Raw genomic sequence first — 12,552 nt, forward strand, 5'->3', positions numbered from 1 at the left:
TGCAGACACATCTTCAAAACCAAAGTTTTCAGGATCTAATTAACAGAGTAGCATGGTGACGCCTGCCGTTGGGAAGGTAGCCAACACCAGGCATTTCAGAATTGATTCTTTCAGTAGACATCAGAATTCTTTTTGCTCAGTTTTGCTTACTTGTGAGCGGTGCACGGAAGGTCCAGCTTCCCTGAGCATGGGCAAAAAATGAAAGGAAGCAGCTCACTGGTAGGAAACCCAGTCCCAACAGCAGTGCTTACCTTCCCACCTCCCTCGTTTCTGCTGTTTCACTAAGCAACCCTCACCACGCTGAAGACGGTTTTGCTGGTTCTCGGTGCCGCCACCACTCCGTCCACTGCCCAGAGGCACTAGCTGCAGCCCAGGGGCTGGAAGGGGAGCAAGACTTGACTGGTTTTGCTACCAGAAGCCAACTGACTCCGATCCCTCACCCCTGACCTGGGACTTACAAATACCTCAAACTCTCCAGAGGAGCTAGAGAACCCAGCAGACGAAAAAGATGCCCTACAACCACAGATTAAGCATGCTGACATTAGATTATTTATTTTCCATTAAAAATTGGAGCAAGAATCCGTGCACTTGAAATAATTGGTTGAAAACAATTATCATGGTAAATCTGTGATAGCAGCCATTAGCACCTTAACTTTAAAGATAGCCATACATAATCTTGTTATTAATCTTCCTTGAGTCAGTTATGCACACACCTACCTTTGCCAAAGCCGATGGAATACAGGACATCACCCCCACCCCCGAAATCGTTTACCAGGCTGAGAGCTAGGAAATAAATAAAAACCCAAAACAACCCCACCCCATACCCCCCACCCCAAAATCAGAGCAAGCTTTGTGCCACTTAATCGTGTCTTTCAATACAACGGTCCCTATAACTTGCCAATCACACAGGCAGTGTTTTTTGAGTGTTTTAACATTTTCAGAACATATTAACAGAACATTTTAAAGCATGAGTCTTAAAGATTTTAAAAAATATTTTACTAGTACTGGATGTATTGAGGCACATTTTGAAATAGTGATTTATTTTTTTAATCCTGAGTATTTTCAACGTGGGGAAAAGAAAAATCTCCCCAAAAAATTGTTTTCAAATCACATGAACATTGACTTTATTTCTTACTTGGTTGGACACAGTATACACTAAAATAAATCACTAATGCTGTAAGACATGACCTTATTTTTTCATAGTTCATGCCCTATTCTTGAGCAAGAGATTCAGGTTGCAAAAGGCAGAAACGAGTCCAGAGCTGAGTATTCAGCATGACTCTCCGAGGATTTCTCACTGAAGCAGCACGATGCTGCCAGAGGCATGTGTGGACCTGGCCCAAGGTCTCTCTCTGCTATCCTCTGATATAGGAACAGCAGTTCTGCTAGAGCGTATTTACCCTACGTAAAAACATTCCTTTGCAGAGTATAAATTGAGGACTATAGTTTTAAACAACTGCTCCAGGGCTAGGCTGAATACTTCTGCAAAAAGCACAGGAACTAGGGCTCTGTGCTGCTGAATTCGGACACTTGCACATTGGATCCTGAAGCTCATATTAAGCTTCTGAAACCTGTTGTTTTGACCAGGTAACCTGCTTTCACAACTGCCTTAATGGCTTTCAAAAAACTGGGCCACGACATCTTTTGGGAGAGAGACACTAAGGGAGTTAAACAATCCACCGCAGACAGAATACAATTCTTGCTGCGTGCAATGTGGAACCTCCCCGGGTACACACACAGGAATTACTCGTGTGCAAATATAACCTTTCATTAAATGAGCCAGTACAACATTGGCCAGATTATAGCCAAAGGTAAAAAGAACACTTCTCAAACATCTTATTTTTCATCTTAAATCACTAAAACTGTTGTTGGTACAGCTTTACGAGGCTGTCATTTTTCTGATTTTTCCAATGATCCTAGAATAAGCCACTGTTGGAAGAGTTGTGCTACTGCTAACTAGAGAAAAGTTACACAGCAGTCAGAACCTTACTCTCAAGAAAGCCAGGCTATATATACTCCTATAACCCACCTAAACACAGGAATAAGCAAAACTTTCAGAACAAGGAATGGCTTCGTCTACAAATAGAGTTCTATACATTTTTACACATGCTAACTGAAGCGAGTTTGAACAAATGGCAAACACCCACCTGGAACAGTTTTTCATAACCAAAATACACTTCCTACAATAGCATTTCCTAAATAATTATTGAATTTTGGAAAGACTGAATTTTAGGTGGTGTGTGTTTATTTTAACAACACCGAAAATCTGAGAAAAGTGAGTTTTTCATGTGTGTCTGACATTAAGAATTCAAAATATTTGTCAGGCATGCAAGAGTGATGCTACAACAAGCTCTGTCAGCGAGCTGGTATCTGAAAGACCCGCAGGTCCTGTAGTCAGAGGCTGTGTTAGAACTAGGGTGATGCTAGGTGTAAGAGAACAGGATCAAATTCCCCCCAGACAGGGTAAATACACAACCAAAGGGCCATTTTTGAGATTTGCTGTTGTATTGTTTCATCTGAACAGTGAGAAGGGCAACTAGGTGGTAACCTATACATATTTAGGCATTAAAGAATGCAGGAGCGTAACTGCTCCTCTCCTGTTATCCACAGGGCAGAATTACCTCCCACTTTTCCATCCCTTCAGCATAGAAGGATTTAAATGCTCTGCTCCCTCTCCTGCTGAATTAAGTGAATATATCACTAGATACAGGATAAGACTCCACACCTGGAAGTAGAAGGAAAAGCAAATCCTTGCTTTCCCCCTCCACAAAAGAGCTGGCTTTTCACCTGGGAATGCAGAACCACAAACATTTAAAACATCTTGCAGGATGCAGTAGCTTACACTACCTAGGCAAATATATACTGAAGGTAAAATTTCCAGGAATAGCAACCATTTCTAACAGGTATTGGTCTCCTGACCAAGCATAAACAGTAATGAGGTTAATGTAGCTACTCCATCCAAACACCACTTTCTGGTTTAGTGACTGAAGCACAAACTTGGAAGAATGAACATTTTCTGATTGATCTTTCTCTTTCCTAAGTGAAACCCATCACCAAAGGATGAAGGACTACACAATCTCTGTAGACAGCCCTGTTCCAGCCACCGTGGTTCACGAGCTTCCTTTTTATATCTGTTATAAACCAAGGTCCAACATAGCCTTTAACATTATCTTTTCTACCTTAAAAAGGTTCTCAGAACAAAACCTTTTAATCAACCAACTAAGAATCCTGGAGGCCAGTAATTCAAGTCATTTGTGCTGTGATCCTGCATCACCAACACTTCCACAAAGTCATCGTAAAATCTCCTTTTTATGCTTGCTGAAAATAATCTACAAAATAGCAAACCACCCCCCCCCCCCCAAAATTAACCCTTCCGCCACATATATCAGACCAAACAGAATTAAAGCTAACACAGACCTCCACTTGAAATAACTGTATTTTCAACTAATGTTGATTATGCTAGAGTTAATGTAAAAAAATAAAAGCCCTCCCCTGGACTGCAACAATTGTGAAATTGGCAGTGGAGGTGGAAATTAAAAGCGCAGGACAAGAAATCTGCAATGAGTTTGTTGCAGCCACTACAAATAGTAAGTAGCAGAAGGAAAACTTTCAGTGTCAAATGGAAAATAAGGAAAGATCACCTTTTTAATATACTTTCCTTGTCCTTTCCCCCCTGTTTTACTCTCAGATACATACGCAGAATATGCTTGGAAGTGGCAAAAGAGTGGAGCTTCAAAAATCACTCATCAAACAATTGTGCTACTTTTAATAATTTATTAAAGGTCCTAAAACAAAGATCAAAAGGGAATATATCTAAGCATTTATATTCAATTCCACATTGCCTGATGACTAATTTGTAAAGAGTGCACAAGTCTTCACAACTGAAGCCAAAATCATTTGAGGATACTTTGATATAATGCCACAAAGGATATGAGCAGGAAGGCAGCAGGAGTTACAAATGGCCAAGCTCCATTAAAAGTGCTAATAAAAGAATAATGGAATTTCCTTGTACTATGAATAAAAAGTGTTTGGCGCAGAAGAATTTAGACACGGAGAGGAATATCAAAGCTTCTGGTTTATCAGTTGCTTCTCCTTATTAGATCTTAATTGACTTACTATTACATTTACCATAAAATGCTTCAACTCAAAAAAGCAATGATCCTGTTCAAAACCTTGCCACCCCGATTTCCTTATTCTTCACGTTTTTCAGTTTTCACAGGCCTTTAATATCTGCTTTACCAATCTTTGTCATGGTAGGTCTAGGCATACAAAACCACTCTGAAGTTACGGATTTAACTTTAAATGATATATAAATATTAAAAACATAGAATATACCTACTGTTCGAAATGTGGTTTTTTTAATTTCCAAGTTACTGATAACTATGGAACTCTCACAGTTACAACCTGCCTGAGAAATGTAACCCGTTAATATTTACACAATGTATTTCTCACAGATATATGTGCGATTACACACACATACACACACACACACACGTGCTCATACTCAGACACAGGTGCCCATACATACACACTTCTGTCACCTTCTTCCCCCAAATACAAAACCTAGCTAATTTTTCCGGTGTATAACCATTTTTGGTACATGGCCAGCAAAAGAAGGGGTCGAGTTCAGATCCTTCCTATGAAATGTCTAAACAAACAAACAAACGAAAATGTTTCAAATTTTTCTTTTCTGAAATGGATACTTGCAAAATCACACACTTTGCAAAACAAGCAGTAAAACCATTCATCTCCTGCTGCTGACAAATTGTTAAAGGATTTAGTACATTTCCCTAAAAAAACCAAACGCAAACACATATGCATCCAAGATGGGAGGAACTCCCCAAAAATATTTACAAACCTACTTAACTCTCCTTCAGTCTGCTGCTTAATGCTCTCTTTTGCATGATGTCTACAACCCCCCACGACATAGCTATACCACAGAAACGCTGTGATCTCTGCCTCCTGGTTCTCCAAAATCGTCTTGTAACAGCTTTAGGTTTTTATTTGACATTGCAATGTCTTTAGAAAAGTGACTTTTTCTTACCCTACAGTATAGGATACAATAAAGAAGTTGGGGTGGGGTGTGTGTGGGGTGTTTGGTTGTTTTTTTTTGTTTTGTTTTGTTTTTTATGAGGGTTCCCAGACTTTACAAATAAGGATCAAGTTATAATGATGATGTACATTTCTTCTTCCATCAGACAACCACCAGGCTGTCAACAAAGCAGCCTCTTCCAATGATGCTTCCAGAATCAATAGATAATTCATTAGTATCATGTATCTCAGGGCCTAATTGACACAACCGGCTAAGCAACAGACTCAACGGTAACGTGATTTCTAAAGAGACAGAAAAAAAGAGGGTAATGCGACACCGCATATGGTCACTTCGCAGGATTTAGTGTCAGTCTATAAATTATACTTCTGTGAGGTTAATGTGAGTCATTGGTTTCACAAATCAGAAAATGCAGCTTTTCCAGCTTGGCTTGAAGAAACAAAGACACATCTAGAGGACAGCATAATTTAAGTAACAACCATGGTGCTTTCAATTTTGTCATTTCCCCTCATTTATGCATTAAACATAATATATAGTTATCACCAATGTCTGGAATTATTCTAAACAACAAACATACGTAGTGTATTTCTTTTTTCTTACCTTATGATCATATGGATTGTATGAATGAAACAGCTGGGACAGGTCCTTTGTTCTCTGTTTTTTCTGAAAAGCAGTATTAATAAATAAAGTATATTAGAAAAGTTAAAGGAAAAAGAGCCTACTAATTTAAAAAGCTGTATATGCAGGTACAAACAGATTCTCTCCCCACTTCGTTAATGGAACCGTAGGTATGAACAGCAGTGTATGCAGATTAGGGATATTAAATATCACAGGAAATTATTAACATATATATTAACAATGTCAAGAAAATATCCTTAATAAATAATAAACACTAATCTATGGAACATCAGTGGAATGCGTAAACAATTCAGATTTGTTTTAATTTCTGCACAATAAATCATAAATAATGTCTTGGAATACAGATAACAAAACTTGAAGATTAGGCTCCAATCTTGCAAAGACTTGTCCTGTATTCCAGCATGTACATGCAGCCTTGCTTTACAGCAGGTTAGGTTTACAGGAAGTCAGTTTAAAGAATCACCGTTTATTATTTTTCCATTTCTTTTGATGCTAATACTACCATTGCCTTGATTGTGGCGAATTAATAGGTGGTATGCCACTTAATGCTAAGGCAAAGGAAAAAAAAAACCTCCTTCTGTTAAAAGCAAAGTTCAAAGACAAAACCTGCTTAATCCAGCCTCTACTGAAATCAATGAAAGAGCTTGCAGTGATCTCAGCACGTTAAATAGACTCTCTCAGCTGCATCCTACGGAGGGGGGGCAGGGAGAGGAGAAAAACACCCTTCATCTTTAATGCAGGGATGAGTCACAAATAAGTTTAAAGTTTTATCATGTCAAATTTGATGCTGACTTATAGCTCGGGAAGGCGAAGCACTGTGTGTTGAAAAATGTGTAAAGGGGACGACAATGACAAGGACTCTTTGCTTGTGGTCTGTACCACTCTCTTATTTTAGCCATCATTTCTACAAAAGTAGTTTTCCAACTGAACTGGTAGGACCTGTTGATGTTTCCAGCATGCCAAGATCTAAATAGACAGCTGTGGGACTGCAGTGTTTTTCTTAACTTCTGGAAACTACAGGACAATTTAGTAATTTCTGATTATGCAAAACTAACTATATTTCCTTTCTTTACACGGTTTTTGTTTTCAGTGAAATGCTCAGATGCAGCAACTTGGTCATAAAAGCTATAACTTTACTTGCTGGTACAAATTCATGACAGCTGGGTATTTCTGAGTCATTAAAGGTATCAGATTAATGTTATTACTTCTGTGAGGTCCCTAACTGTGTTTCAGTTATGACCTCTAAAGAGTCAAGAAAATGATTTTTTACTCACTACCCCTCTTTAAACAAGAATGACAGATTTTAGGTTCAGGATGAGAAGGTTACTTCTGCCCTAGACAATTCTATCCAAGTACCATACCTAACACCTAACAGGGCTTGTTTCGCTGAGTTTACTAAGGGGCTTTAAAATGAACAGAAGTGATATTAAAAAAGACATTTCTGTTGGTACAGACTTTCTCGGCAGTCGAATGTGCTTTTGCAAAAGGAAAGATCTCCGATCTCCCTTAGTAGAGGAACTTTCACCTTCTAACCCCAATTATTACCTCTTTTGTTTCCAATGGGAAAAAAACCCACACAAATAAAAGCATCAGGCTGCACAACCCAAATTCCATCACCACCCTGAAATGACTTATTTCCTGGTAGTACAGTCATACACAGTGAAAGTGCTTAAAATAATAGAAAAAGGATTTGGAGAAATGCAATAATAAATACAAGAGAGATATGAAAGTGACTATTAAAATGGCTGCTTAAAAACATAATTTAATGTAGAATCATGCAAGAAGTAGACCAAAAAAAATTAGCTTGGAATTTGGAGACCTCCACTAACCTTTCTAGGGAAAAAAAAAAAAACAAAAACCACAAAATCCAGAAAAAGTCTAATTCTTGCTTTTTCTTACCAAAGACTATTTCTCTTGCATCCATTTTGAATGCACACCAAGTGCTTTTGAGTATTTTTATTGCAATAGCTTTAATAACACTCAGTAAAACTGTATGACAGAAATCCTGTCCTCCACCCCAAGACTGGCCCAAATGCTATTTACACACTCGGCGAGACAAGGTGAAGAATGAAGACGGCTTCTGTGACACAACACATTGACACAGCCTTCCACTTTTTATTATAGGGAATTATGGTTTCTTTCCTACCTTTCCACAAAAGGTAGAAGTTTTGCTTTTTGTACAAAACCAAAATGCTCCTGACTAGGGAAGTGCTGCAAATTCATGACACCGAAGAACATGGAATGAAACAGAGGAAAAAATGCTGCCCCAAAATTCCCAGGATGCCACATATGCTAAATTCATGTTACATGTTCTAAATCTAAACAGCTTTGACTACTTTGTAGGAACTCTGAATACACGGAGACAAAGATGTCTTAAGCACAAGGTTAAGGTTACTTAGTGATAATTGGCGTCTTTCTAGAAAACCGAGTTCAGCTTAACTCCGATCTCTAAACTCCAGAAATATAAACCATGTCAAAACACAAAGACTAAGAAAAGGACAAACAGTTAATGCTTCTGTAACGGTCAACCCTTCAACTCCTACAGCAGGCATTAGCCACACCGTACAAACAGGATGTTCCTACATGAAGAACAGGCACGATTCCTGCCCCCCTCTAAGCAGTGTAAAGCACAAGAGTAAAGCAGGCCACCCCATTCCAGATGCGACAGAGGGAACTAAGAAGCCCCAAACTCCTTCTCCTTTATTGCCCCCAATGGACCGTTCTAGTCCCTAAACTCCCTACTTACATGCACCTCTCCAGAAATTCTTCCCTTGACGTAGCTTCACACTCCTGTTTCTCCTTCCTCAGCTTAGTCCAACAGCCCTTTCAAGTACTCTTTTGACCAACATCAAAATATTTTTCTTCCCCCTGCCTTCCTGCTCTTTCCCTTTAGTGTTTTTACTCCCCATTCCTCTGCTCTGTACCAATAATACTGTCAAAATCACATGGTAAAAAGACACCGAAAACCCCCTGCCTGAACTTAGACAAACGTGCTGTCCCACCGTAGTGTTCCACGTCCAGCAGTGGGATTGCTTCCCAGCATCCTCACAGATCTGCACAAGATGTATTTAGGTTTCTGAAAAAAATTCAGAAGTCTTTCCAAAGTCACCATGCAAACCAGCACCGAGTATTTCCAACAATGAAAGGACTATAGCAGCATCAGACCTGTAGCTTCTTTCCATACTTCTCTCAGGCTTGCCGTATATTGATACAGCTTATGTTCAGTGACCACAGAACATTTCCTTAAACTAAGTTACTCTTGGCAGCAGGCTACTTGCAATACTCTTACTTAGCCTGGCTGTATATAATTTTGGTGTAAGAGTATTTGACACGTAACAAGCCAAGGTTACACTACCCCTCCACAAATTTTTTCCAGTATTGGTTTGCCAACAGGACAGAGTCACGTATCTGGAGATAAATCTCCTCTGACTAACAATACCAGCAAAGCCTCACTCTGAGAACCGTGCGCAATCTCCCACTCATGCGCTGCAGCCAGCAGTGGGGGTTTTGTAAAGCACTAGTAGCAGGCCACCCGGGGACCCGCGGAGCAGCACCCTGTGACTGCCGAAGGAAGGGCTTGCCCTGGGTGGGGGGTGCTGCCCGCATCGCTGCCGGGCATGGCTGTCCCCATGCTGGGACTCTGCGGGAGCACTGCCAGATCCCCCCACATTTACAACGGGTCTCTAATTGCACATACAGGTCCCTAATTTTTAAATTAGGTCCCTATTTGCACATATGTACGTATGTGTATGTGTGTGCGTGCGCATGCTTTGCAGGGGCAGAGATTTTTTTACATTACAAAATTCTGACAACTCAGCCAGGCGGGGATTTAAATTTTAAACCCACAGTCCTCAGTTTGTAGTGCTTAAAGAAAGAAATTCAGGGAGATGAGGTTTTTTAAAGAGACACATTCAGATACTATGCTAATGTGGACCACTAAATATATGCATATGACTGTAAAAACAACTTTTCACTTTTCTGTTTCAGTAAGTTTTAAACATGCCACATTATATGGGTGATACAACGGAGACACTTTTCATTTCTATCTTTAGCTGGAAAAGTATGTGAAATCCTGATGAAGAATGGATTAAAGTGCTGCTACAGGACTGAGCTAAGTTCTGTAAAATCATATATGCATGTACCGTAAGTATGCCAGGATGGAAGGGTTTCCTTAAGTAAAGCAATACTTTTCTAAGTGAATTATTTCAAGCTTGTTACTAAAATACAAGTAATTAATTGTGTCTCAAAAGACAGGTAATGTTCAACAGGCACTTATAAAAATAAAAACCAGCTAATGATGTTTCGTACACAACATACATAGACAGTGTTAGGAGTGAGGAAACAACACATTACCATAATTTCATTATTTCCCCAGCCCTGTTAGCATACATGCAAGTAACACATACTTTGCTCTAAATAGTTCCTTCCGCTGTCTCCCATTTTCTGGGCCTCAGATTTTTGAGGTCTTATTTTTAACTACTGCAATTATTTAAAGGAGCACTGGTCAGCTGAGATGCATATTATATGCTTAAAGTGCAGTAACAATACAGGATCCTTTTAGAACACATCTGGAATTATAAACCATTAAAGCCAAGAGTTAGTGACCTCGGTGTTATTACTAATTTTTATTGTGCATTGATTTTCAGCAATAATTAATCATTTTCTAATGCTTTAAATGGACTAAAACACGGATCATTATCCTACACCAGGAAATACCATTTAAAGAACAAACAGGTAGAATGAAAAAAAAAACCAAACCAACCAAAATAAAACCAAAAACCAAATCACCAAACGAAAAACCCCCATACTGGATTAATCTCTAAAATTATTTAAAATATTTTCTGCACTAGTTAACCAGCATAGAACTTTGTGTTGACTACTTCAGAAAAATAAAGGTGAACTTAAAATTATTTTGGTTTTGCCAGCAATGGTGTGAAAATAGGGTAAAGGTAACTGTGTCCTAACAATAAATTTTTAGAAACAGAAAATATTTTAGAAAGTAAATTTAGAAATGAAATAACTATACCAAATACTAAACATCGTAGGCTTACACATGTACATTGCACTTCTCTGGTGATACTCTTTTGAAACTCAGGTGATAATTACCCATCTTTCAGATGATATTAATGTAGCCTAAAACTTGTTTGTTTTCCTTTCAAGCATGATATTGCAGGTCTACAATGTTTATTGTGAAGCAGAATTACAACATCACCAAGATAATTTTATTACCAACTGCTTAGAAGCAGCTTAAATGGAATACCCACAGTTTTTCATCTCTGAATAAAAGGGGCAAAATTACTTCCCAGTATGTGGGTATCACTGGTTTCCTTCAGACATGACTTTCAGTTTAAAAAGTCTACTTTCAACACTTCAAACTCTTAATCATTCCAGCCTAATACCATGACAGATCTGCAGATTCTACCAGTTCCATTGAAAGTGTCAGCCTCCATATATCATCAGCAAAGTTCTCCTGCTTTTGTTCTTCTGTTTCCGTCATTTATAATCCCTCCAATATACAGAGCTGCCTTCAGTAAGAGGGACCCATATCTGTTTCTGTGCAAATATTATTCTTCTCCTCCATGATCGCAGTGAACATTAACTTACGTCAAGGAAACCAGATGAATGCCTTTATTTTGGTTCTGTTCCTTCACCTACCATTGTCTCCCCTATTCCTCTTTTACATACAGCTGATCAGAATTAAAAAATCACGTTGCCACAGGAACTATATTTAACTTGGAGCTTGTAAAGCTTCTCACACACCTGAGCATGCTAACACCCAACTGCGGCACTGTCCTTCTTTCAAACAAGTCTGGAAAACCACATCTACTGCTTGTGTAATAGCTAATAGGTTGCATAACTTAAGAGTTAAAACCACAATAAACTTTGTGAGCCAAGGTAGAATTTAACTGCAAGTGGGACAGACTTTGGGAGAAGAAAGAAGCAGCTTTGCAAGTATTTTCAGTTTTCTTCCCCAGCATTTCCAAAAGCATGGAGGCTGCAGCGTTGCATCTTACAACTGATGCTTGCAAGAGCAAAAACCTTGAGACTGGAGCTTTCTTTTCTGAAACAGCCCCTCTAATGCATTTTGTGTATGGCATCCTCTAACCTCGGTAACGTGTGTTTGCTGAGCAATAACACAGCTTTGCCCTTTTCCCCTCCCATGTTATGGCTGTGATCTCAAAACCAAGGCCTTGGAGTTGGGAGCACCCTATCTAAAGACACCGACTGCTCTAACTTTATACTCCAAAGAGTTACTTGGAAAAACACCAGACAGAGATGTAGTGACTACTCCAGCCAAGGTACATCTAAACCCTTTGCTTGGAGATGCAATGCATAAAGTCTTAAACCTAGGTACCCATAACCACCACACAGACACGAGCCAAGCCACCGAAACTGCCACGTTATCAAAGTTTACAGATTGCTTTTTGTTCTGCAAAACAATTCTTAAAAAAGCGATCAGAAACCAGCGAACCATTCTCTTTGACCTTGAGTTATTCGGTGCATCACCCTTTCAGAAACGATACTGAAAAAAACCCATTGTGCCGCAGCCAGATTTTTTGATAAAATCATCGCTGGTGTTCATTATGCTCTTGCCTCTGTGCCCTGCAAGGTCTGAAAGGGCAGAAGTGGCAACACAGGCTTGACAAGTTTTCTGCTCCCCCTGCTCACTCGCTTCTACTGACCCTTCTGATCACATCTATAACAAAGCACACAAAACCACCAGGGGATTAGCTAGTCTTTTTGACTTAACCTACAAGAATTACTATGTTAAAATAGACTCACTGTTCTGCTTTAACTATTGACACACGTGTATTTCATTATTTGGCTTGATTTAAGAAATTATATTTTAATAATTTTTGATA

General features: G+C 39.1%; 1 protein-coding gene across 1 annotated transcript in view; it reads right to left on the reverse strand.

Moving 5' to 3' along the window:
• The window catches only part of CDKAL1 (CDK5 regulatory subunit associated protein 1 like 1), a 426,010-nt gene that overhangs the window by 88,124 nt on the left and 325,334 nt on the right, over nucleotides 1-12,552 (reverse strand). Inside the window, 1 exon segment of the mRNA XM_040588803.1 lies at nucleotides 5,651-5,713. Coding sequence (XP_040444737.1) covers nucleotides 5,651-5,713 — 63 coding nt within the window.

This window comes from Falco naumanni, chromosome 3 (genome assembly GCF_017639655.2).
Source record: "Falco naumanni isolate bFalNau1 chromosome 3, bFalNau1.pat, whole genome shotgun sequence".
NCBI classification, from domain to species: domain Eukaryota; kingdom Metazoa; phylum Chordata; class Aves; order Falconiformes; family Falconidae; genus Falco; species Falco naumanni.